The 26,975-nt window shown below is 42.2% G+C and overlaps 1 protein-coding gene across 2 annotated transcripts in view; it reads right to left on the bottom strand.

Annotated features, from left to right (window-relative positions):
- LOC146984804 (sterile alpha motif domain-containing protein 10-like) overlaps window positions 1-17,437 on the bottom strand; it is a 53,559-nt gene extending 36,122 nt beyond the window's left edge. The window contains exon 1 of one of the 2 annotated variants that reach the window (XM_085782227.1): window positions 17,053-17,437. In XM_085782227.1, coding sequence (XP_085638353.1) covers window positions 17,053-17,065 — 13 coding nt within the window. In that variant the 5' untranslated portion in view covers window positions 17,066-17,437. Of the gene's footprint in view, window positions 1-5,399; window positions 5,567-17,052 lie in introns of those variants that run through there. The other variant, XM_085782226.1, reaches the window with a different exon arrangement.
- Window positions 17,438-26,975: the final 9,538 nt, after the last annotated feature.

The raw sequence follows: 26,975 nt of genomic DNA, 5'->3' as shown, positions 1-26,975 counted from the left end.
AGAGAGCTTTCCAATTATTAGACAGTGCTTTACAGACATCACTTCAAAAATGAAGAAGCGAGGCATCATGACTTCTCTGTTCCACCGAAATCTCAATCTCTGCCATGTCGCCGGACCTTGCCACCTCCAGCAGTCATAAAACCAAGACAAAGCGCTCATCCTGCAAGCTTTAATGGACTCGGTCAGCTTAACCTCCTGGCACAGGATACGGCTCGGAATTCAGAATAAGCCAAAAGCGATTAACTATCCATAGCTTCGTACTGATGTCTTTTTTTTTTTTTTTAAATGACATTGTACAGTATACCTCAGCTGGATGCTATAAGAAACACAAAGCGTTAAGAAAATGCAAATGCAGAATATTGTAATAAGACTGAATGAAAGGATTTTGCTGTGCTAAAGCTCCCTGTCCTTAAATAGATCTTTGAATCTCACCATTCAGCAGATGGGGTTATCTGTCACCTTTCCTTGTCTGTCTGAACATGCATTTGATCAGCTCGGACAACTGCCAAATCTCCTCTGTCCTATTTATCACTAACTGCTGTTGTATTATCTCTCGCTGCCCTTGCCGGTGACTTTTATCACCTCCATCCGGAGGAGTGGAGAGAAGACAAGAGATGATGGAGGGTGGATGGAAAAATGAAAAAAGCAAAAAGCATGATATGTATCATATGAGTTACAGTCAGTGAATAAAAAATAAATAAGATTCCCAGCGATGGAGTGCATTTTTAAAACCCCAGGAAGCTAACTTCAGATTCACATAAAAAGAAAAGGAGGTAGGAGGAAAAGAAAAGGAATTGGTGGTGATGGAGGTGCCAAAGCCAAGGGCAAACAGTCAGGCAGGTGTTTGTGTGTGTGTCTGTGTGTGTGTGTGTGTGTGGATAGGTCAATACGACTCAGCCCAGTCAAGTGTAACCTCATATCACCTCCTCTTGACTGACTAGCATATCTGCTGTGCAGAGTGGCTGCTAAACCTCAGAGGTATCCCCTTCTGAAAAGGTAATTAAACGGTTAGGTGCAGCACATTGGAAGGTCGTTCCAATCCAAATCCCACAGTAGATTAACATGGCATCACTGGACATTACTCATTTAACTCTAAAAGTGAGCATCTAAATTAGTCCATGTGGACTATTTTGCTGTGTAGGCTTTTTGTAGAAGTTTGATCTTTGCACAACCTTGGCATCAACTTCTGAGCCCCATGTGTGTGTGTGTGTGTGTGTGTGTTCTCCTCATCCTCCTCATGAGGAAAGTGCTCTGGTCTAATCCACCTCCAGGCTTCAGACTCATGGAGAGTTCTGTGGTGAATTTCAGCTGCGTGATATTGGCATCAGCCCCCTCCCTATATCGACTACCTCTTATTCAACTCAAAAGATAAAATTTCTATTTGCGGTGCAAGTTTTATATGAAAGAGGAAAGAAAAAGAAAAAAAAAACAGTCATTCTCGTTCCTCTGTAATCTGCAAGAGGGTGAAACTTCATCATGCAGATTTCATGCTTCAGTAATGTACCTTAAACCTGGAGTCCAAATATAGCATCAAACAGACCAATGCTGCCAGCTCCGCCAACACATCTACCAGTGATCCAGATTTGTTGGGGCTGTAGTATGTTGGGGGTAAAGCGAGGAGCTATTTACAACTCCTCCACTCCACCAGGCCCGGTCTTAACCTCAGGAATGAGCCATGAAATTACTCCATTTTGAAAGAGCAGGGGGGGTGGAGGGAAAGAAGAATTTGGTTGCAGCTTTAAAAAATAAATATAAAACCCTTGGACCCTAGGGTTTTCTTCCCATGATGCATTGCAGTCTATTATCCACTCTGACATGAGACATTGTCACAGAGGCTGGGGCTGAGGTTTACCTTTCACAAACTATCAGTGTCATTTGAATGTGTAGATAGGGAAATGGGAGTAAACAATGGACATCCACAACGCAGGCTGATTGAAGATAACAACACACCAACTCTTATCAGGGCACAGATGAGGGAAACGCCAACTGAAATCTGTGTGTGTGCATGTTGTGTGTGTTGTTGGCGAATGCTGGCATGCTCATGCATACGTGAATGTGACTCACGATTGCCGGCATGCGGACTCACATATATCTACACATCTGTATGTGTAATCCCTGTCTGCTTTTGTTTAGGATAGTGGATCTGAATAAAGCTGCAAAGAGCCGCCTGTATGTGTGAGCCATGTCCACAGAAGCTGAATTCAGGATTCAAACTGCGAAGCAATTACGGCTCCCAACGCATAGTGTAGCCCAGAACACAGGTGGAGTTGGCATTTCTGTTGTGATTCTGATAGTCACTGGAGAAGTCCAACTGCACCCTGAGAGCAGAGAACAACAAAGGCTGGTATGAGAAATGCCAGGCCGACCTTGGCTCCCTCTCTTTGGGTAGTGATGTGACAAAAAAAAAAAAAGAAAAAAAAGGAAGGTGCAGCTTTGAGGACGGGACGACTTTTATTCTCTTTTTCTCCAACCTGGTCCCCACAGCACTTCCACAGAGACAGACAGAACTATCGATTATACATCACCATGTCAGAGAACATACAATTACAGATCACTTTAGATAAAACACACACACACACGCATGCACACACGCACAGACAGCATCGCACACAAACCCAGTCCACCTAACTCTTCCACCCGAGGCCACTGGCTGTCATATCCACTCCTGCTCAAAGAAACTCACACAAAAGGAGGAAAAGGAAGAATGACAGAGAAGAAGAGATGGAGTACAGAGGTCTGACACGGTCATGCCCTCTTAAGAGGATGAAGGAATGAAGCCCAGGATAAATGTAGGAACAAAGAAATGTCAAAATAAGTAAGATGACATGTCACAAAAGGGACAATGGCTTTGGAGTAGGACATTAATATTAATTGCATCAGGTAATGGAGAAGGAGAAAGAGGGAGAGGAGAGGAGTTTATGGAAATCGTGTGATTCTGTTATTTTCTCCCCTTCACAGCCAAGTCCCTCATGATGATTCAGGACAGATTACATCTCAGTGACAATCAGTAATTCAGAGCAAATGTCGGGGGAGGAGGGAAGAGGAGGGAGAGAAGGAGGAAGAGGAGGAGGAGGTCAAGTAATAGGATGTGAGGATTTGATCAGGGGACAGACAAGATCAATGAGTGTCTGTACATGTGCACCAGTGACTCATAGTACTCCAGTTATATGTTGTTCTTATCCTTGTTGCTCCATGTGATGGCTGTATAGATAAGTAACCCATTGTAACTGTTAATCGTTTGCTAACAAATTTGCATATCAATTTAACAGACATTGATGTGTCCGTGTTTTGGTTTCGTTTGACATTTTCTCTGTAACATTTAAAGGGACAACGAGGAGTTTCTATTCGGTTATAAAAAAGTCTCACGTTAATGTGGATGAATCTACGTTACCACTTGTTAATGGGCAAATTTTCGATAAATATATCGTTTTGTCTCTATCGTTATTTTGTTATTATTAGTGGTGGCGGAAATGCTGGTTGAGCCGACCAGCGTTTCCTTCGTGGCGAGTCATGACGCAGCCAAATCGCCGTTTATGGTCGGAACTACGGCGGTATGTGAACCTCTTTGAACCTCTGACTTTAATTATTGAATGAAAACATGAGTCTGTCTTGCGCCGGTCAAAGAATTTTATGGTGCGCGCGGAGGCTCATAAATGTAGTGTGAAAACGCTTCGCTTTTCCAAAACTCCTCGTTGTCCCTTTAATAAAGTATTCATCACTAAATAAATAAAGCAATCAAAACAGAATTACCAAAAAGGCACTTTCATACCTGTTTGATCACGTACAACGTTTAAAAATGTCAGCTAGTCTGCTTTATCTAGACTGCGTGGGTGAATGACAGCGTGTCATGGGGTCAGATCTTTGCCCACTGGTTGAGTGGCATCAGAATGTATAGAACGGCTATGCATGCTTTTCTCGTCTGACCTCGGGCTGTATGCTCACAGCACAAAATGAGTACCACCATTCAGGATATCGTTAGACAACTGAAGCACTTAGACCATTTAGCTGGAAACAGGACTACAAGCAGAAACCTTGTACACGGCAGGAGTGGGTATATGGGTGTGAATGTGGGCTAAGGGCTCTGCCTCTTGTTGCATATTTAAAAACTACTGCATGCATTATGTTGTAATACAGCTACTTCGACCCTGAAAACTGTTTAACACAAACTCCAGTTTATTTGCATAGTGAAATTTACAGTGTATTATCATCACGGTGGATCTAGTAAAAACAAAGGCATCAGTGTTATTATTACGAAGCTTTAAGTGCCAAAGCGCTTCAAGGGCGGACACCATCTATGTTTATTTGCATGATCTTGTTTGTGCGATATTGCATTATTATTGGACAAGCCAGCTTAACTGTCCGCATAATCAGATGATCAATCTGTCCGCACACACCCACTACATTGTTATCACTATTATGGAAACCTTGGATGAATCCTTTCGAATTAGGACTTCCAAATAGATCGAGGCATAAGATGGGAGAGAGCATGAAATGATGAAAATTACATAAAAAGGTCAAACAGGCAGAGCATAACTTTATGCATGTTTAAATAGTTTGAAATTCACATGGCAGTGGCATCCACAGGCAGGCAGCATAAAGGTTAGGCTAAATTGTAATGGGTCTGATGGGCTGAATAATTTAATACTGTGAAAGGTCAGATGCAAGAAGTGAACTCAAACTAGTTTCTTGCTTTACTGTCTGTGTTATTGATTGAATACATTTCAGATTAAAAACAAAAAACAGATCATGCACCTTGCTTTTCAGACTCACAATTTAAGATTTCTGACATTTCCGTGTAATAGAAGTGAGAGAGTGCTGCCACTATGATCTTCGGTGTTTGCTGAATTACAGTCATTTTCAGCGTCACATAAAAATAACACATTGTTTTTCAGCTTTTCAAATCTCAGTGCATGCTGTGATCTAAAATGTCTTCACAGTTTGTCTGTCAGGCAGACCGTCATCGCCTGAATTATACTGGAAAGAATCCAAAACGATGTGGGGGATGAAATGAACAGAAGCACGTAACTTCGCAGCTCAGGCAAGATTGGCTTTTTAAATATTTAGTGTTTGTTTACAGCTGTTCCCCTCACTGGCAAAATGTTCTGCCGGAGTAGATTAACGGATGTTTGGGTACAAAATATTAAAGCACTGAAATACTCCATTTCCATCTGAGCACAATGGCCCTAATAAAGGAACACACTGAATTAACAGCAGGAAGTTAGTAATTTAGGAGGTTGCCACATAAACGCCAATGAATCCTAAAGTGACTGAAGCAATCAGACAAATAGGTTTTACCATTACATTTTTTTTTCTCTCCCTCTAAACTGAAATCAAAGAAGCAATTTACACAAACAAAATGTGGCGTGCTATAGCTGCCTCGCAATGCACAAAACAAATACCTTCAATGATAACGTGGAAAGCCGTCCGGCAGGGATCCACCACGCCTTGTCTGTTGAGCATAGAGAAACCACTTCCTCGTATTCTCACATTATAACTCTTTGCATTTGCCCACAAGCAGATGGCTGCTGTCTGCAGAGGTTAAACTTCCCAGAGTGAACCGTGTGGAGTCGGTGTACAAGTTGGCACTCACTCACGCATGCACACTCAGGCTCACGGTGATGAGAATGGACTACAGTTCATTGTGATTGTCACATGTGGTCTGTAAATCGATGCGGTGCACTCACACTGTGGCCTGCTGAGAGAATGGGATGTGGTGGGGCTCAGCACTCGATACTTTATTGAGTGTCCTCGGGCCATGACTCTCACACAAGTACCCTACTTTGTTCGTACATGTATGTCAGCGCTCGTAAACCTCTGTGACATATTAGAGAAGAAATGTCTGAGTAATGTAGCGTGTCAAAAATAACAACCAGTCGATGGCACAAAATTCACACACAAACACACATTCTTGCACAAACCAACACAAAGGTTATTGAGCACCGAGGGGTTTGCAAACAATGAAGTGAATAAATGACCGTTGTGAGAGTGAGTTGATAATCTGCTCTACACCATCCCTGCATCCGCACAAAGAGACCAGGATGAGGGGATAAAAGAAGATAAAGAGGAATGAAAAAGGAGGAAATAGGCTTATAGAATGGGCGGAGAGCTGGTGGAAAAAAGATAAAAGTTAATGCTCCACAGAAGCTGAGAGGTAAACAGTCTGAAAAAGAGGGGGAATGTGCCAATGAATTAGAAGCTGAGATACACAGGGAAGAGAATGAAAACTTGCAGACAATTTGTAGATTCGTAAGCAAAATGAGTGATTATGAACAGCAACTCAGCAGCGGTGGTTCTATACTACTCATGTCAGGCAGGTGAAATATGACTCAGAGCAAGAAAGAAAGAAAGAAAGAAAAGAGTAAGAGGTGTAATGGTTGTAATACTACTAAGACAGGGGAGTGGAGAATTGTAGAAGAGCCACTGGCAAAAAATAACAACCTATCAAACGAGTGATAAAGTAACTCTGCTCTGTTTCCTCCACACACAATTCAACAGGCAGCAAAAAGATGTGAACCAGGAACTTTGCTCGCACTCAGCTTTGTTTTAAAATGTGAAGATTTCTGCAGCAGCAGCAGCAGCAGCAGCAGGACCAGGAGCAGCAGGACCACGAGCAGCAGCAGCAGCAGGACCAGGAGCAGCAGCAGCAGCAGGACCAGGAGCAGGTGCCTTCTGCTGGGGAGTGAATGGCTTTGTGTGCACAATACAACCAGCCATGTTTGGGACAAGCCCTTCAGGAGCCTCCTTGTTTTCAGTCTAACAGTGAGACAAATTAACTCACATCTGGGGGCACTCGCCCATTCTCCCTGTGTCTGTGTTCACTCCCTGCAGTCTCACCTTTCTCTGTGGGCCTCAGCAGCACGCTGTGCTGGGTGGGGGTCTCTCTCTCTCTCTCTCTCTCTCTCAGCTTAATTGCCATGTTATCAGCTCCACTCCTGCAGTACCCAGCACTTTCAGTCAGATGGACATGCCAATTACCTCTCCCACACACACACACTTGTTCCTGCTCACTCACATGGTTTCCTGAAGCTGCACTGTCAGGTAACACAGCAGACAGCAGTTGGTACAAAGGGAGCAGTTTGGGATCAAACGAAGGAGAGAGTCAAAGCTCTGTAGCCCTTATGCACACATGCAGACAAACACACACACATCAGTACACATAAAATCCCAGCAGGAGCTTCTTGTCCAGGCCAGAAGGTCTCAGGGGGACCTCTCTACTTCCCTTTCCGCCTTAATCTTTAACTCTGAACACACACACATACACACACACACACACTGTCTTTCATTCATCTCTTCTCTCTTCAGCACCATGTTCTCCACCCATTTCCTCACCCCTCTCTTACCTTTACTTCCCCTCACAGACACAGGTCAACACTTCCCTGAGTTATGAGGAAACTGACACCAGTCCAGTGTTCATGTAATAAATATGAATGCAAGAGGGGAAATACCTCAGCTCAGCCATTTTAAATTAATGCATTAGATCTTGTTCGTTGATTTCAGACAAAAAAGAAAAGAAACCAAAGATAACCTCCAGTCTTACTGTAATGATAAGAATCCCCTGTCTGTAGTTTTATATTCATGACATAGGGATTGTTTTTCTGACAAAACAAGCATTTTAAAGACTGGACTTGTCATGGGGATTTGTCACTATTTTCAGACAATTGTTTTTATTTATTTTTTTATCGGTTATTAAAAATAACAATTATGAGAAATAATCACGAGCTGTGGCTCTATGGCTCACTCAATTCACAAGAACACAGCAAGATTTATGTCATGTAGCCTATGTCTCATACAGAACTGACATCTAATCATGAATGAATGTTTCTGTCTCTTTCTCTCTGCAAATTTGATCAGGCAACAATATGAGTTCATTAAACAGGCTGCCACCCACGGCTACAATAGTACTGTAAATCTCTTCACATGCAATCACTACAGTAACAGTAAAAGCAATTAGGTGATTTAGAGCAAACTTCCTTCCTCCATTTCCTGTGGCAAATAAATCACAGTGCCCCATCACTGTCAGGTTTCCAAACAGCATTGACTTTCTATTGATCTTCTCCCCTTTACACCGACTTCTAATGACGTAAGATGTTTCATAGACAGCACAATACTGCTCTGGGCTCCTCATAGAGCTCAACAATTAATCAACCTCAGTGTGTGTGTGAGTCTCGTGTGTGTGTGTGTGTGTGTGTGTGTGTATGTGTGTTCTGGCTTGTTAACACTGACACTGCCACTTCTCACGGTGTGTGTCACAGGGATTTCAGCAATTCTGTTCCAACATAGCAGTGCCAAACCAGCTCTCGTTCCCACTGTCTCTTCCTCTCCACTGAACCATTTCCTTATTATCACACAGCTACTCAGATGTCACAGACAATCACACACACACACACACACACACACACACACACACACACACACACACACACACACACACACACACAAACTTTACACACTCCAATTATCCCACAGACACATCATGTTAACAATAGGGCATTAATAGCACATGCATGAGCGACCATGCTTATACTAGATTTTTCTCCCTTTCTATGTCACACACGCACACACACACATTCACATCCATGTCTGTCATATTAATGTACTGGCTGATTGTAGGCCATTTTCACTTGAGATGAGAGAGGACAAGAGAGAAGAGCTTTATTATGTAATGCTTAATTATTTCACTTTAAACCAAATTAGGTGAACCTCAAGCCCATCCGACCCGATATCCCTGATATCACTCACGGTGCTTTTCTTTGCTGTCATCCATTATTGCGGTTTCTAAAGCAGTTTTAAAAGTTTCCTAAAATCTGTCTCTGAAAAGCTTTTTTCCCCCCATCTTTTGAAGACACAGTCTTTCTGCAAACTCAATACGGGACTTGTGCCAGTTTCTTTTTCTCCCCAGCTGTAAATCTTGCTCTGTGACTCAGCTTGCTTGTGTACACGTGTGCACACAAGGGCATAAACTGTATGTATGTGACTTGGGCTATGATGTGCACAGAACTATGTCTGTGTGTGTGTGTTGGCTCCTGCCAAGACCCGAGGCCTGCAGAGCACCAGTGACCTGATATGTAGGGCGAGACCGAAATGCTGGGATGACAGCTTAAAGCCCGCCCCCACTAACTCTGACTGACAGGCCTGTAACCTTGGCTGCCTCCTGCGACAATAGTTTGGTCTTGGTTCCACTTTAACGTCTGTCAGTCCTGGCTCAATATAACAACTATTTCTGGGCTGGAAATTCCATAAAAGCATTGCAGCAGGACTGAAGGACAAGACAAAACCAGATGAAGTGGAATGAGAGGGAATAACAGCTTTTAGGGCGATACGCTGGGACTCTGACAAACTGATGGCTGTTTATTTCTTAAAGCAACTGTGAAGATCTGCAGAAGTTGTACAAAAGCCCTGGGTGCTTGTACAGAGTCAAAAACGACATGTATCACTAGGATTTTTCAGTCTTTTAGTCCTAGAGCCTTTGTGACCGGCGCTCCATTGAGGCAGCCACATCCTGTCGTCTCCGTCTCCGGCTCTTATGGGACAAATCCCCCCCTAATCTACGGATAAGGTACAACACCCGCACGTCTCGGTGGATTTAATCAAAATCAGGTCAAAAGGGTGCAGACTCTTAAAAGAGCATTATTGTACACAAACAGTGCACAAAGTCACTGCCAATTTTCCCGCCGTTTGGCATGAAGGAAGCAAAAATACCTAACAGAAGAATCAATACAACCAAATATTGAAAGAAAATGATCTTATCAAGAAATCTCTGGCTTCAATCTAAGATTTCAGATACACTGAAATAGACTTGTCAAATGTCTGTTTGTTTGTTTTTATAAAATGTGATCTGTAGATATTACATAACAGACTGACTATGGCATCATAGTTGCAATAGCTTTGTGAGAATGAATCATTTATTAGGAAGTCTGGGATGGGCACATGAGGTAGTGGGTTACATTTAGGCTATGAGCGATGTCTTCTGTTCAGCCTCCAGGATATTTTCTGGGCTGTGACATTAAGAAAATCAGAGTCAGAGTTGATTTTTTATGGCTGAGAGGCAGAAAATCTGATTATATGTACATGCAAACACAAACATGCACATCACATTAAACTAAAGAAATATCCATGTAGTCTGAGCACATTACAGAGCTCTGCATCGTGTCATTTTTCTGTGGCATGAGGCAGTTGTCGATAGTGCCATATGGCCTTTCTATATCTAAGCCAGAGCTTCCCCTGGGTTGGTTCAGAGAGTGTATGAGAGAAGAAGGGAAATGTTTGTGAAAATGTTCACATGTTCAATGAGCATGCAAAGGACTGCTGAATTGACGTGACTCAGGAGGGGATTTTTTTTTTTTTAATGTAACTCCAGAGAGATACCGCAGGGAGATTACAAGAGAGAGCAAGAGAGAGAATGTTTCAAATATATGAGATGATGAGATGGATGAGGGAACAAAGTGCAGTTGAGAGGAAACATGGAAAACAGACAACAAACACAGAGAATACAGGAGTAAATGCAGGAAAGTATGTGGAATATTAGTTCCAGGGGTTAGAGAGAGTCACAGAGAGTCGCGTTGCATTGAAATAACTCTTTACTTCCCACCTCAGCTGTGAAGCCGACACGCTGACACTTGGCCGACTACTGACATGGTAAATTGAGGGCCCGTTCAGGCAGCACTGTGACAGCCAGAGGAGGAGGCCATATACTCTGGGTATTCACAGGACACTATTACAAGACGCATCAGAGGACACAGAGCAAGAGGGGAGAGAGAAAGAAAGACAGCAATATGGATGCATTAGTAGGAATGCAACAGAAGGTAGGCGGTATAGGACAAGTTTAAAAAAGTGTGAAATATAGGCTGGAGCAGCAGGGGGAGGAGCAGGGAGAACGGGAACGACTAAGGCTGATAAGAGGGGAGGACAGAAAGCAAAATTGATTTCTATTTTTGGAAAAGGTATGACCGATGGGTGGAATCAGCCTAAAACATGTTCAGTTAACAGTCGAACAGTCACCCACACACGCAGATATATACAGTATATATATGCATGTATAGTTTTGTATTATGCATATAAACTCTACATATAAAATCTTACACACAGATCAAACCTGCCATAGATCATGCTACTAGATTGTGAGTGGCGGCGTAATTGCTTTTCGAGTGGGTGAACGTGACTTGTGCTCCTGAGTGTGCAAGGATGAATGCCTTGTTAGGGTGTAGCTGCAGCCATTAGCCATTTAGTTTAATGGGTAATCTGCACCACAGGCTCCGCTGACCCCTGGCACTCGGAAGGAGGAGCAGACCAACTTATTAACAAAGAGTGAAAAGCTCCAAGCTTACCCTATCGCACAAGGCCACACTTAATTAGACTGTTTGTTTAGCACACTCTAATGGGAAGGATAGGGAGTGGGGGGGGCGAGGCGGACTGCTCTCCTTGAAACTGCCTGCTGAAAGACGTCTGGCCAAGGATGAGAAGGAGGACACAAGACATTAATGTAACATGGCCTCATCAGATTTGCAGCTATCTCATTTTCTCAGGACAGATGGTAATGATGGGGAGCAACAATGGACAATATTCATAAATGGTGAATTGAGCCATTACATTTCCACTAACATAATTATAGTCTGAAATAAAATAAAAAAGTACACAAATGCTCCATGTGAAAGGCCAAAACACATTGATTACATTGATTAAGTATGTGTGGGAGGATAAAACACGGTGAGGAAGACCGGCAGAGAGAGACAGTGATTGAGTTTATGAGTATTAAGTTAGTAAGTAACAACAGCGTGGTACATGAGGGATACAACCCCTGTATGAAATTATAGCTAATTAGTGCAATCCTTCAGAAAAATTACATCTCTCTCTTTTTCTTCCATCCCTACATCCCTACACCCTTTCAGCCCCTCTCCCTTGATCCCTCTCCCTGTGCAGAAGGCTAATTAAAGAATAGAAATTGGATATGGGCCTGTGCGCACTCTAATTCAGGGACAGAAAGGAGGAAGGAAAGAGGCAGGAGGGGGAGAAGTCGGACCCGGGACAAGGGCACTGGATCAGAACTGGATCAGGCCTCATCATTTCTGGAAGTATTAACACCGTGGCAAGGTTAGCAGCAGGGAGGGCAGACTGGATGAGACAGTTGAAGTGTGACGCCTCAGAACAGGGGGATCCAAGGTCCACACATACTCTGCTCCTTCTAATCCACTGCTGATTTGCACTCAAGCTGTCTTCTCCCTCTTTAACCACTTCATCAGTCTGTGAAAGAAGCTGCAGGACCAGAGTGTTAAATGTTTATCCACTGAATCACCCTCCGTCCATCTCTTCTCCAACACAACGGGTCAGAGGTCAAAGCAGTTGGCGACCACTTGACAAATCCATTGGATCAATAACTCACAGAAAATGTTCTCCTCCATCAACAGCAGCTCGCTAATGGATGTCTGAGTTTGAGTAAAATTGATTATTGCATTACTGTTATGGTGAGAAGTCTAAGTGCCCTCACCCTTAGATGTAGTATTACTCTGTGCTCTGAGGATAATTTGGTTTTACTTCGCTCCTATTTGTCATCTTTCAAATTCAGAAAAGGCTAAATGAAGCACTCGTACCAACAGTTCAGGTGCGTTCGCTGTTGGGTGTTCAATCCTGGCTCACAAGTGTGTGTTTCCTTAAGCGCAAGTGGATCACAAGTTGTAGGAATAACGGCCAACACTGAGAAAACAAGACCCAGGTTGTAAGAATTTCAAACGCGTGTGCTGGATTATACACAACACATCCCTCTCTGTCTCCTCGCTCCCTCTGTCCACTTTGTTTTTATTCCCTCTCTCTGCGAGTCTAAAATCCTCAGGCTCAGGCCAGGTGCAGCTGCAGAGCTGCGGTGGATCAGAGAGTTGATAATGGATGACAGGAGTGTGTGTGTGTGTGCATGTGCATGTGCATGTGCATGTGTGTGTGTGTGTGTTCAAGAGGATTCTCCATGCATTAAACTGAGTGACAGCCTCCCTGCTGTGAGGGAGCAGGGGCTGATGACGGACAGGGGAAAGGGGTTAACAGCTTGCATGCTCTCTAACACACACACACACACACAAACAAACACACACACACATAATTGCTGTATAACCCCCACCATGCCACTGTAACTGAGAGGGTTAACACACTATTACCATATTACTTTACTACAGGGGCCAGAAACACATTTGGCTCCTACACCAAATGCGCCAAATGGATGCAGCTCCAGCAGGCAGTGCCAGAAAAACAACAAAGGGTGTATCTGTCTGTGTAAAGCTAACACTCCCCCATCATCCCACCCACTGAGGTGCTGGCTCCCCTTCTGCTTCATCTGCATGTTCACACACACAAACATAAACACACACATGGACCAAAACACATGCACACACACACACGCACACACATATATATATACGCGCAGCTTGGGCTCCTGTGTTAGAGCGAGAGCACCACACTGGAAAGGGCCAATTATTTCACAGTTGAATGAGCACCCAACTCTGTGACCCGATCAGAAGAAGGGGTGCGCTTGTGTGTGCTGTGTGGAGGTTTTGAGGAAAGGGTTAACCATAATAGCTCCAAGGCTTCACACACAACAGGCCGATCACTCAACAAGACAAGATAGACAGCTGTAAATTTTGCCTCTTATGCCAGTTTCTCAGAGGAGACATCTGTGTTTTCATTTTTATGTCATTTCAGTTTCCTTCAAAGGGATGGTTCAGGGTTTTTTGTTTCTTTTTTGACGTGGGGTTGTGTGAGGCTGTCATGAGTAGTTGGTACATTACCTGCAGTAGACTCCAGTCAGTTTGCACTGGTGGATTAGCAAAGTTATGTGTTGCTAGACTGTGCACAAGGCCGGCGAAAAAACAAAACAAAACATGTTTTGGACACTGAATTGATAAATGACTGTGCACAGCAACACATAACTCTGTCACTCTGAGGATGCTTAGTTGCCTTCCTTAACTGGAGTGTGATACTACTACAAATAATGTATGGGTCTCTTCATAAATACCTCACACTACCCCATATTTAAAAAATCCTTACAGGGAAGAAATCCCTATTAAATCTTGTTTTAATGAGCGTGGTCTACAGTATACATTTCTCCACATCTGTTCACCTCCTTATACAGTTTGTGTCAGTCTCCCTCCCTCCCTCTATGGTGGACTGTCTATCCACATGCTCAGACAGACATGGGGGTTGAGATAAATAAATGGAGATCCAGCTGTGTGCTCTTCACTATGTGGGCCTGTCAAGTTGATGCTGAGCACAGCAGCTCCCTCTCTGCTTTGGGTGTACATATGTCTTGCACTATATGGATGACTGGAGGCCAACATGAACTCTCAACTATTGGTATGGATACATATGCCAACACACACTTACAAACCAGCAGCCCCTCCATGCTTATTCCTTATATTAATAGGGGGTAAACCATTCTAGCTTCCTCTTATGAAAACAAAATCCCTGATGCTGTGTGCTGGACAACACAATGGCCTATGTAGCATCATTTGTATGGCTGCTTATCTCTGATATGACAATACAGCCAGATGTCCTGGTCGATTTAAGCAAAAGATCTGATGAATTCCACCCACTTTGAATCGCAAAAACATGGAGGACAACATAATTATGTAGCGTGAGTTGCTGTGCAGCACGCAGCAAGGAGGAAAAGGTAATTCTCTCAGCAATTTGCATGAATATGAGACAAAAAATGTCTATTATACCATTTAAAATCCCTTGGAATTGATAGTGTCACGGACCAGTAGCTGACGGCCCACCTAACATTGAAACTGCAACCTCCTGACAAATGGAAATCAATGCAAACATTACCAATGAACTCAGCTATTATCCTCTACATGTCCCATCTGAAACAGTCACGATCGTCAACCTAAGATCGAGGATGTGCCACGGCTGACGATGGAGTAGTCTGATTGTGTTTCCTCTCTGTGTTAAGGACGCAGTGAGGGATTTGTGTGTCTGTTTCTCCTCACAGATTGGACTTTGTAAATCATTATGTCCCCACCAGCCATTAGTCAGTTCTGTATCAGTATTTCATCTTAGCATAATGCTTCAAAAATCCTCACAAATAAGAGCGATAATAAATCCTAATGACAAAAGCCTCATATTAGAGGATGTTAGCAGATTTTTGTGAAGTGTAAAAAGGGGTTATGAATCCCTGGTCATTGACACAAGTTGTAAATCATGCCCTGTGTGTGCTATAGTCTTTTTGGACCAACACTCATTACAGTTTAAGTGGCACAGCACACTGTCAGGGTGGCGTCAACGCTCAGGGCGCTGAGTAAATTAATGATGCTTAAGTAAACTATGGATTAATTATAGATAGACCAATATGTCACTGGGCATATATGCATATCTGACTGAGTGTCCTACCTGCAGCCATACTAATGAAGAGCTAACCTGCTTCGGCAGACAGAGGACAGATGGGAGACACACTTGGCGCTACACCGGTGCTCTCACACACATTATTGCCCTTGAGCAGAGAGAGGCTCTGATTAGGCTTCACTTAAGTTAGTTAGCCTGGAGCAAACACCAGTCAGCCAAGCGCAGGAATGGGAAGGGGGCAAGACAACAACAGTACAAACAATCCAAAAACCACTGAAGAGCTTTTCATGCACAGTATATTAATGCCTAATCGGTTTTGTCCCCTGGAGCTGGGGAACCAGGGAAGGCATTCAGGACCAGACATTAGAGTTGGAGCCAAGGATTCAGAAAATCTGTCCTCTAGTAAAGATGTTTGATCAGGTTTGATGTTTTCGGTGAAATCCAAATGACACACAGTGGATTTCAGCTGTTCATCAATCAATCAATCGACAGAAGATTACTCAACAACGACTGTATGTTGATAATCATAAAGGTTACAATATATTTTTATGCAAAAGCACCAAATCTCCAGAATCTCAAATTTGATAATTTTCTGCCATTTTCTGTTCCAGTGAACTCAACCTCTTTTGGTTTTGGACAGCTACTCAGATAAAACAACCAATTATATTTTTTATCTCTGCTTCCTAATTTGACATAAGTGTTCACCATTTTCTGATCATTATTCTTAACTGTCAGTCGCTGCCCTAAACCAAACAAACAAAAGCGAAAAAATATAAGTCCTCTAAAAACTGATATTCATTTTCTACTCATGGCATTTATATAGGATTTTTTTTTTCTTCAAGGTTTTTGCTTAATTTACTATTAAATCATTGTAACAAAAAACAAACAAAACAAAACAAAACAATAACTGCCAAACAAAACAAACACTCCCTGTCTAGTGCTGGCTTCCACTACTTTATTCATACCACAAGGGCATGGTTTTTATTTTTGCACAAAGAACACTTGTATTTACACAGTTTGAAGAATGAAAAGCAAAGAATGCTGCCTCACTGTTGTATTCCTGAATGGGCTACCGCCTTTACTCTGTCCAGGTGAGCTGGGTGCTGGCCCACAAATATACACCCTAAGTATCAATAGAGCATGCGAAAGATACCTCTTTTCAGTAAAAAAACAAATTATTGCATGAAATACTGGACTGCAAATGAATATTCAAATATTCCAAAAACACTGCAGCAATGAAAGACTTCAGCTCTTCTTGACAGCATGTGTCAGTCAGCTGATATTAAGTTTCAGAGTTGATCCTGTCAAATTGAAGTTAACCTCACAGAGAAGAAAAGCGTTCACACACATCATCTGAAATCCTGTCAGCAATTGCTTTGATGATTTATTTTGGTGAGGATTATGTGGGTTATTTTAAAATCAAGGAAATGATAAATATAGTGTCTGTGGCTGTGGCTGTAGCCTCCAGCATGAACGCTTTTGATGAACCTGTAACTCCCTATTGCAAATGTAAAAGCAGAAGAATAAGCACGTGCCCATACAGAAATGTTGTAGCCTATAAAAATATTTCTAAGAGATTTTTAAGAAAAATATCACAAAGTATTAGTATTAGTATTAGTATTAGTATTGTGCGGTGACTGCGAACTGCTAATTGCATATGAAGTGTCTGTGTGAAGAACGTGGGTCTTGTTAGGAAGCCTCAGTGAAAGAAACAGAGAGCGCTCAGCCTCTTACCGTCCACAGCCATAGTCGGTCTCAGCGTGTATCTCTCCGTGGTGTCAACAGGACTCTCCCATTCTTCTGCCAGACGGATAAAATGAAGTGAGTGTGGGGGATAAAGAGCGCTCCTTGCCCTCTCTAACCTACTTTGAGAGCATGGATGCAGCTGTACTCGCACTTAAGAGAGAAAGGAAAGGAAACCCGGATCACACTCTCCCTCTCTGTCGGTTCACGGCCATTTGTTGTCCGGGACACCGGGACCAGTCCGATACGAAGCGGCTGCTGTTTGAATCCCCGCCCCACTCTCCGTACCTGACCGCCGGGAGACAAAAGGTCATTACGCCCCTACACCAGCTGTTACTGGATACAGACTGGATGCTGCTGCTGCTGCTGCTCTCTCTCTTTCACACTCTCACTCACTCACTCACTCACTCACTCTCACACACACTCTCTCTCTCTCCCTCATGCACAAACACACACATGCCCCATTTCATTACTATGGCAAACATATACAATAGAGGCTTTCATTAGCCTACATAGTCTATCTCTTTACAATACTGCTAATGACCAGAAGCCCCAATTTAAGTGTAAAATGTTTATGTTACCTTTATTATTCCTCTGATGGTTTGACATCAAAGTTGCCATGGCTATAACCTTACTGTAAAGCTGCGATCATACCACATACTGTGCCCTATATAACAAGGATTGAATTTTGGTGTTAAACACATAAATCCACATTTCACATGGGCATCAGCATTATCAGTAAATGTGTCACTACTGTCTATATTTTTCAATTTTTAAAAGCAAATGAATTCATTTGTTTTGGTGTTTAGAGTGATTTTATACCATTTGTGAAGACGGCTGTCGCTGTATTACTCTTTTAATAGTCTTTTTTCAATCGTTGGTTATAATAAAATCTTACCATCTCCAGTGTTACAGTTCTGTTGATGGTGACTAACAGATTTCCATGAAAACTTAAGTCTGAGATCTTCCTTTTGTACTTTAGCATAAGTAAATGGTGGAAGGAGTCTCCTGGGAATTTATGAGGGCTCCTTTTATTATGCACTGGCAGCAATGAAAAACTGCACAGTGTGTACCTAGTCTGTTTATTTTTGCAATTTGCAAACTTGCAACCACAAACCAATAGCTGCTTCCTCTATACGCAAACAGGCTAAATCAAAAGTGAGCCACTGCTCCTTCTCAGGGAAACATAAACAAACCTGCATGCATTCAGGAATAGGAAAATCAGTGAGCACGTTGACAATATGAGCTGTGCTACGCTGCTTTCTCTGTTTGCTCAGACACAAATGTTTAAAAGGATTGCTGTTATTTATTATTTATTTATTTGTAAGCCGTATGCAGCTTGCACTTGACTCAAAAGTTTACCAGTTCTCTATAGTGCAGGTGGTGAGTAGGCTTAAATACTGTCATGTCATAGGCTAAGATCCAGGCTATCACATCGTCAATTTGCTGTATCCTCATTTTCTATAATGTACGTAAATGGTACTTAATGGTATCATTATTGTGTCATCTGTCAAACTCAGGACTCTTAGGCTTTATGTGAAGTCTCAAGGCCAACCTGAGATAACCCTGATGACATCACCACAGTTACTCAGATCACACAGCTCCTTCCAGAACTACAGAGGGAAGCTCATATCTGTTTTTACATACATACAGTACAGTGCACATCAGGCTAAAACATACAACCCTTTTTGAGTTAAAGCAGTGGATTTCCCCTTTAAGATGAGAAGCTTGCATTGAAACACTAAGCTGAGAGCATGTGTGGGCTACCATCTATGCAAACACGCAGAAACAGGCACGACGAGGAGATCCACTGGATGCTTGCAGAAAAGCCTAAAAACAGCTGTTCCCCAGTAGACACCCACGTCAGCCGCTATTTGCCCATCAAACACTCAAGTTTTTCGCTTCAAAGCGGAGAATTTGGGAGCAGGTTGTGAGCGCATCTTTGTCAATGTATTCTCACAACATACCCAGGCTAATTGATTCTGCTGGCATTGAGATAGATGCAGCCTGTTCAGCGCCAGTGCTTTTTTGTAGAACAGTGAACAGATATGTCCCTGAAAGACTTCAAGACAGTGCATCAGTCTGTGTTGGAAGATGAGGGCCCTCCCCAAGCCCAGGAGCTGGATCATCAAAGTGTGAACACAACAAGGAACAAAGGATGAGCTGGTCCACCAGGGTTTTCACCAGAACACATGCTAACTGGAAGTAAAAGCACTGTGCTCACTCACCCACACACACTCACACAGCTTTATACATGATGTTACACTCATTGTCTTTCCTGTGCATGGAGGCACAAGCACACACAAACTCTTTTGCGCGTACCCACTTGTAATCTCTGAGACAGAGCTTAATTTAGAAGTGTGTTACTGTGGGTCCCTGTGAAAAACTAAGCAGTCAAAGCATGTACTATCTTTAATTCAGAGGGTGGTCAGTGCAATGAATAATGAATAGACTGGATCCTGCAGAGATCAAGGGGCACAACTCGCTGAGCACTGGCCCATGGGGTGTCAGGTAGCATGTGACAAAGCAGCTAAAACATGAGCAACTGTTGTGGAAAGAAATGTTTGCTCAGTGTTTTGTGGCACAGTGGAGAAGAGCACGAGGGAATAGAAACTCAGGGGAATGGAAAATCTTTGCTCTGTAGATATTCATGCTTTACTTTGTAGTCGGCAGCTTCCACTGAGAATTTGGTTAAAAGCGTCTTTTCTGGGTGATAACAGTTGTGCAGGCGGGGGGTGATGGGGAATCATTGGTCTCTCCATAGTACAGTCTATGCATTACATCATGCCAGTAACAGATGATGGTATTAAATTTTTATCTCCTTGAGTCGTATCATCACATATGGCCTTCCCCTGCTCCTGCCAACAGACCCTTGACATTTCGCTGTGACTATGCACTACGCAGCACTGTATAAATACAAACAGACGCTTTAGAAAACATCTGTAAGGAAAAATAAAGACGGCGTGTTTGTAGGCTACTGCACACAGCCAGATTGTGACTGATACCATGGAGGGAAAAGCACATCTTGGTGGAGCTCTCTTCAAAGAGAGGGAGAGAGAGGGAGAGAGCACTTTCTCAAGAGACTCTCTCTCTCAGCTATTATTGAAGTGTGGCATCAGCCTGTGCCAAAGCTGGTGTCATGGTGAATAGCTGTCCCTGAGTTGGCAAAGAGACATAACGATGCCAACCCAGGAGCAGACCAGACCTTGGTTGCATCTAAATGCTTCGAAACAGAAAAGATTCAAAGAAGCTGGTTTTCAGTGGAACATAAGAGTTCTCTTCTTCCTGTACTTAATCTGATCTGAAAGGAAGCACTCTTTCAGGTGAAAGTGAAAGCAATCTAATGAATTCCCACAGGAAGCTATTTACTCCAGTGAGATGAGTGCAGATGATAGAGAGGAATCCACTTTATAGTGTTAAGTTCTGGCCCTGAGGTGTTTTCCTAATCAGAGACCCGGGGGGAGTTTTTTGTAATTCTAAGAGCATATTGTAGCGCTGCCTTCTTTGAAAGCCGTGTCCCCCTCCAAGGATGTATTCAGCATGTGGAGCAAAAGATGACAGAACCTATTTGAGAGATATATTCTCTTTGCCACTCCCTGATCATCATCATCATCATCATCACCATCACCTCTGTTCAGGACCCTGCATGTTTGTGAGTGTACGCACATATATGCAGGGAGAGAGGGAGGGAGGGCTGGGGAGTCATTCTCATTCCACTCACTCTCTGACAGTGACCTTATGCAAATGACCACAGTGAAAGAGACAGTGTCTGAGGCTGACCTGTGCACCCCCTATCACTCTCTCTCTCTCGTACACACGCATATGCATCCACACACACACTTCCTGCTTCCTGAAGATTTATCCTAACCCTAGACTCATTTGATTTTAATCTTGACCATCATCTGATCAGACGATGGCTCGTGGCAGCTGATAGCTCAGTGCTAACTCATTGTTCAATGTAGAGATTGAAAGTCGACCCCTAGAGGAATTCTACGAAATTACAAAAACACTCCGGCGCTTCCACATCGTGTCTGGCAGAAAGTGGCGGCCGCACACAAATTAGCATAGTAGCACAATTAGGAGGTGTTTCTTGAAACAGGAAGCTTTGCTACAGATGTCTAACAGTGTCTGGTGGTCGTATTGTGGCACATTCACACACTTTCCATCCACACGCTTACAGCCCCCGTTGTTAACACATGAAAAGCACTTCTTTTTCACTGAGATGCTGCCACAAACATCGGTCGCGCTGCCATGGTCAACTCTACATTACACTCAAACATCACTTCCAAGACAGCAATACATTATCTAGTAATGTACATGTAATAGCAACGCACCCTACTCATAACAGCCGTAAAGCAACATCCATGTCTGCTCTCAGTGGGATTTCTGCTCTCTGGGGTCTGCACCAAGGTAAAGCAACACCAATGCAAATGTGTGTTTGACTCCATTGGTCACTTTCTTTGATAATTTGTAGCCTATTCCTTCTGCTGAATGACCAGGGTATTTCTTTGTAGTACAATCCACTTCTGAGTCTGTCTTTAATGGCTGGCAAATTTTGTTTGTTTCCTTCAACCTCGACAGGGCCCTTGAAGTTAGCTCATGCTTCTCTCGTGGACACATACTAGTGTGCATATAGCCCTAATCCTTAACAGTAACTATAACCTTAATCTAATTGTAGTCATAACCATTACTTTATAACATTACAGTTTTAACCGGAACATTTTATTTAACCACTGACCCAAATATATACTATATTTCCAATTTAGGTCATGGCAATGCCATCCCCCATCCCCCAAACTGGTTTTTAGTGTGACATTTTCCCCCAAAAGTAATCTGTGACAGAAATGACATCTATTGATCTGTCAAGCTGGCAATCTATCTGCATACTCCATGTGTGTGTCGTGAAGTAAGCGTTGAATAATCCCATAATATATTTCATAGCCATCTTGTCAAAAGAGTAAAAGCAGGGCATGGGTTCACTTGCCTGCTCAGAGAGGAGAGTCCCTCCAAACTAATACAAATTTATTGTGAATGATCGCCTTTATCTCATGATGAAACACTTCACCTGATGAGTGTGATCTCTTTCATGATGGTTTGATGTGTATGAAAATGATGAGTGACTCATTGGCTGTGGCCTTTGAAGTCACCCGTTGAACAGCTGTGGGAGATTTGGGACCGTCACTCTCCATCACCATCACCAAATGAGGGAATATATCCTCAGGTAGCATTCAAGAGACCAGCGTCTATGACAAGGAGCATTAAGGATCCTCACCTATTATCATTTATGATGGTTATTCTTTATCTTTTTTTATTTTACCATATCTCAATTTGAATGTCCTCTTGGCTCTGCTGTATGAGCAGTTCACGCTCAAGTCAGTTCAAACAGCAAAGTCATACATTTATAAGAAAAACATAGATAGTTGCCATGTAGGGGTAAATACTGATTCTTGTACATTTAACTGCATTGCTTAAAAACAAATGCTGTAAAGCACATAAAATGGCAAATCCTGAAGGGTTCTGGGGTTGAACCTTGGTTCACAACTGTGATTATTAGCATAAATGACTGTCAGCACTGTGATAGTCTGGCAACCTGCTCAGGGTGTTGCTTGCCTCCCACATCACCTGGGATTTACGCCAGCCATCAAAGGATGAGCTGTATAACTAATGGATCCGTTATATCATTTCAATAAATTTTGACATGTCTTGTAGAAACAACTTAACAAACAAAACACACGTAGAGCAACTACTCTGCCTCTCTCAACTTTAAATATACACTTATATTTTATTATATTTAGAAAATATAACTAAATAAAACATGTCTTAATGCAACATAACTTCCTGCTGTTTTCAGCAGCCAAAGAGTGCTATGTTAAAAATACTCAAATGTCAGTATCACTGCATTATGATTCATCTTTCCCACAATCTGTTATTATCTTCACAAGGGAGCCATTCTCTCAATTCAGAGGATTGAAAATGTGAACAAATATGAAAAAATAACGTATATATTGTGCCTTCAACGAGTTAAGAAAGATTTTCTGACATAAAATGACAAATAAAGAGGACAGTGATGTTCATGTCATCTTTATATATACAAAGACCTCTTTGTGTTTGTTCCTTGGGGATGATTCTGATTCAGAGATAATCCAAGTTTATTCAGGCTTCATACTTCTGAATGCACAGTCTTCCTATCTCTCTCCCCCTCTCATGTCCCTCCCTCACTACCTCCATTTGAAGCCCACTCATCTCTTCTCTTTTGTCTTGTCTCACCATGTAGCTGTGTGCTGGAGTCTAACACTCTCTTCTCTTCTCCTTTCTGTAGAGACAGGGTCAGAGAAAACTGAGTGCAGTCACGGTATCATCCACTGTGTCAGAATCACGCAGCCAAATAGCATTCTCAGTCAAACAACAGGTCAGGATAACAGCTTCAGTCAATAATCTCATTTATCTGCTCAGCCGTCAGGGAAACAAACAACTCCAGACTGGATCATGTTAGCTGTCAGACTTTTAATGGGGGAAATATGAATAGTTCTCTCACTAAACGAGTGCTGGTGTCACTCACTTGCTCCTCTTTCTTCTCCCATGCTACAAGGAAAAATGTTACATGGCAGAGAGAGGATGCTGTGACATCAAGTGAAATGTAAAGCACATGCTGTAGCTGGGGAACACATCAAACATTCCTCATCACTCTGCTCTGAGTGTAATATTATTGCATGTGCGTCTCGTCTGTAAGTCTCTGCCCCAGAAGTCCTCTTCCCCCGGATTCAAGGTGACCTTACTGCTGCTTAAGGAGACAAGTGGAAGGGTTTTTTTCTTTACATGGCAATTAGTCTAATGAAGCATTTCCAAAGTGATTGACCCACAATGCATATATGTCACGTTTGTCAGGGTATTAGTATTCACAACACAAAATCCACCATCTTTTTCTCCTTTGTACAATGTCTCAGATCCTGCCCTAGACTAATTACCAGACTGTCCTTATTCAAAGCTTTGTTGTCACACTAAGCTCAGTGGATCAATGAAATTCCATTTGAGCATCTGTTGCTGGTTAGCCACTCCAAAAAGAAGGCCCTAATAGCAATTTACTGCCGTCCTTTCACAAGGACACTTTGCTTTGTTTCGGAATGATACACAATCAGCAATTAGTGCAAAATAAATCATTAGTCTTCTCTGGACTTTCTTATATGTTTGAAGTCAGGCTTTGTGCGTGCATAGACTGTTTTCAGCTAAAAGACAGTAATTGAGTTTAGCATGTGTGTGTAATAGTGAAAAATGATGATGTCCTGTCCTATTTTGCGTTTTTTTTTCTTTCTCTTCTTCTTCGCCCACAATGTATTGTTGGAAGTAATGAGCTAAAATTAACCTGCAATGCAGCTCAGGCAGTGTGAAGGATGTGTCTGTGTTTCTTTGTGTACGTGTAGGTGTGTGTTTGTATAGGTGATGCATGAAAGTATATCAATACACTTGTTATCTACACATATCATCCTCCTGGGCTTCCTTCTTGCAAACCGCAGCCTACTCTCAATCAGAGGATCATTAATGGGACTTTGTGTTATTTGCTGGGATGCTTGACCTTTTAATGCTTGGTGTCATCCGACAGACTTCTTCTGCGGCATCCATGAAGCTATATTCTATACATTTATTATCCTACTGTGGACATCTGTTGGGACAGTAGTCCTCCTCCCTTTTCAATGTAATATGCACTGAATTTACAGATTAAATAGAGTCATGCATCCGTGCAAACTGGCACACACATGAATGGATAAACATGCTGATTACTATACGCTTGCACAGAAATAGACACAGTCACACAGTGTTATCTGGCTTGTTTATAACACATTTCAATTCACCAATTATACATTTTCTCATATCAATTTATCACCATATTTCAAATTAAAGTATTATTCACAAAATGAGGGATATTATTTTGTAATTCTATCCAAATGAAGTGATTAGTCTCTGTTAAAAAAATAGAATGAGCCACTTAATTATTGTCTTTCAGCTTTGCTCACATAGACAAATCACACTAATCATTTCAGTGCAAAATCAAATGTAACACATTCTATAAATAACTCAGTATCAGTGTCAACAATGACAGCAGTCATTTCTAGTCTTCTGTATCATGATACCAAGTTAATATATGCAGATAAACTAGTTTCTTCATTCTAGACACTGTTTCCAGCTCACAGCTGCATTTACAGGAAGCATTGCCAAATGTTTTATGGCAGCACATCAAAGGGAATGATTATAGTACGAGCTTAGGCGAGACCACACTTACCAAGTCTGCCTTCACAACCCCCAAGCAGATATCAGCTATCTTCTGCTGCCACCACCACCACCACAGTTTGAGATTTTAATGCACTGTTGCTAGGATGTGTGTGGTGAAGGCTGGCTTCCAAAATGTGTTTATGGTTAAGGAAACACACTTTTTATATACAAATTCAGGTTGTCACAATTATGTGGGATTCCTATTTTAGCCATTAGGATGCAACATTGCTATCATTCTTGTGCAAATCAGGCTGACTATGTCTGCTTGGACCAGGCTTTGAAGGATTTTCTCACTGGTAATATTGGCCAATATAATTACTGATTTATTTATCACTAAAGAGGGTCAGTACTGTGATAATCTTGCAGACATGTAATCTGTTTCGACTATCTTTCCCTTACTGCAAAAAATCATGCTGTGAATTCAAGCTGCGTATTATGTGATCATAAAAATCACTGGACTAAAATTAAATGATCACTGACATAATCACAGGAAAGTAAAAGAAGCAATGCATAGCAATAGCCAGATGAAATCAAGGCTCAAGATGCACTTCATGTTTAAATTGGTCCTCGGCTGTGTGAGCCATATATTTCATAATGTGCCCGACAGTCCATTTTCATCATAACATCTTCTCCCAGGAGTGAAATAATGTCTGCCCTCCAGGCAATGTAAATGAAGAAAAATGTAAAGGGCCGGGCCAAGGCTCAGACTATGGATGGGTGAAGTTAAACATGATTGAAGCTAATTGATATATGGCCTCACTTCATCTCACGGGATGAAACCCAGAAATGTCATATTAGACTGTAATTACTTTTATTGCAGTCTCCAGCCTCATGTTTGAATACAGACTCTCCTGCATGAATATTTCCCGATCTAGATAAGTTTTCACGATAAAACACTAACACGTCTGTCAGACGTACACTGAAATCACTGTATGTCTCAATTGGCTGCATGCAGGTAAAAGAAAATGGCCTGGAGACATTTTCTTAAGTAGTGTTGCCTGGAGTAAAATGTGCTATACAGTTTAGATCCAATAACATGGTTGTACTGTGGAGTACAAAATGATCATTGCAAATGTAAGAGGCATGCTCAGGCTCAGAGAAAATGAAGAATGAGAAGGATCATTGAAGCTGGGCTTTATGCAACCTTCAGGGCATGGTTGTTTCTTTTAAAAAATGACAGCAGTCATGATGCTTGGTCAAGGGAAGAAATGAAACTGCTTCATAAAAAGCACAAATAAGACATTATGCAGTTTATTAATGCCCATAAGAAAAGGAGTTATCGTGGTAAAACTATGGCTATGCACAACATCTTATAAAAGTAGAGATTGGCATCCTCTGAATGGCAAAAAAAGACAAGTTAAATTAGGAAGACCTATCTATAAAGCCTGCTTTAATATGATTATGCATGTGCAATAATATCAATATGCCTGGCATGTGACAGCATGTGGCGCCCTCCTGTGGCTTCTGTGAAACACTCAAATCAGCATGAAGCATGATACATATTCTGAAGAAATACTTTTAATCACACAGTCACACAACGTGAGGTGTAAAATGACCATGTGAAAGGATTCGCGCCGACAACTTCAGACTGAAAAGACAACAAAAGCCAAACGACACCAGGCGGTACCCGGTCTGTCCGTCCTGTGGGG

This window comes from Trachurus japonicus, chromosome 7, assembly GCF_045865225.1.
Source record: "Trachurus japonicus isolate A0001 chromosome 7, Traja_1.0".
Lineage (NCBI taxonomy): Eukaryota > Metazoa > Chordata > Actinopteri > Carangiformes > Carangidae > Trachurus > Trachurus japonicus.
This window is presented reverse-complemented; position numbering and strand designations above follow the sequence as displayed.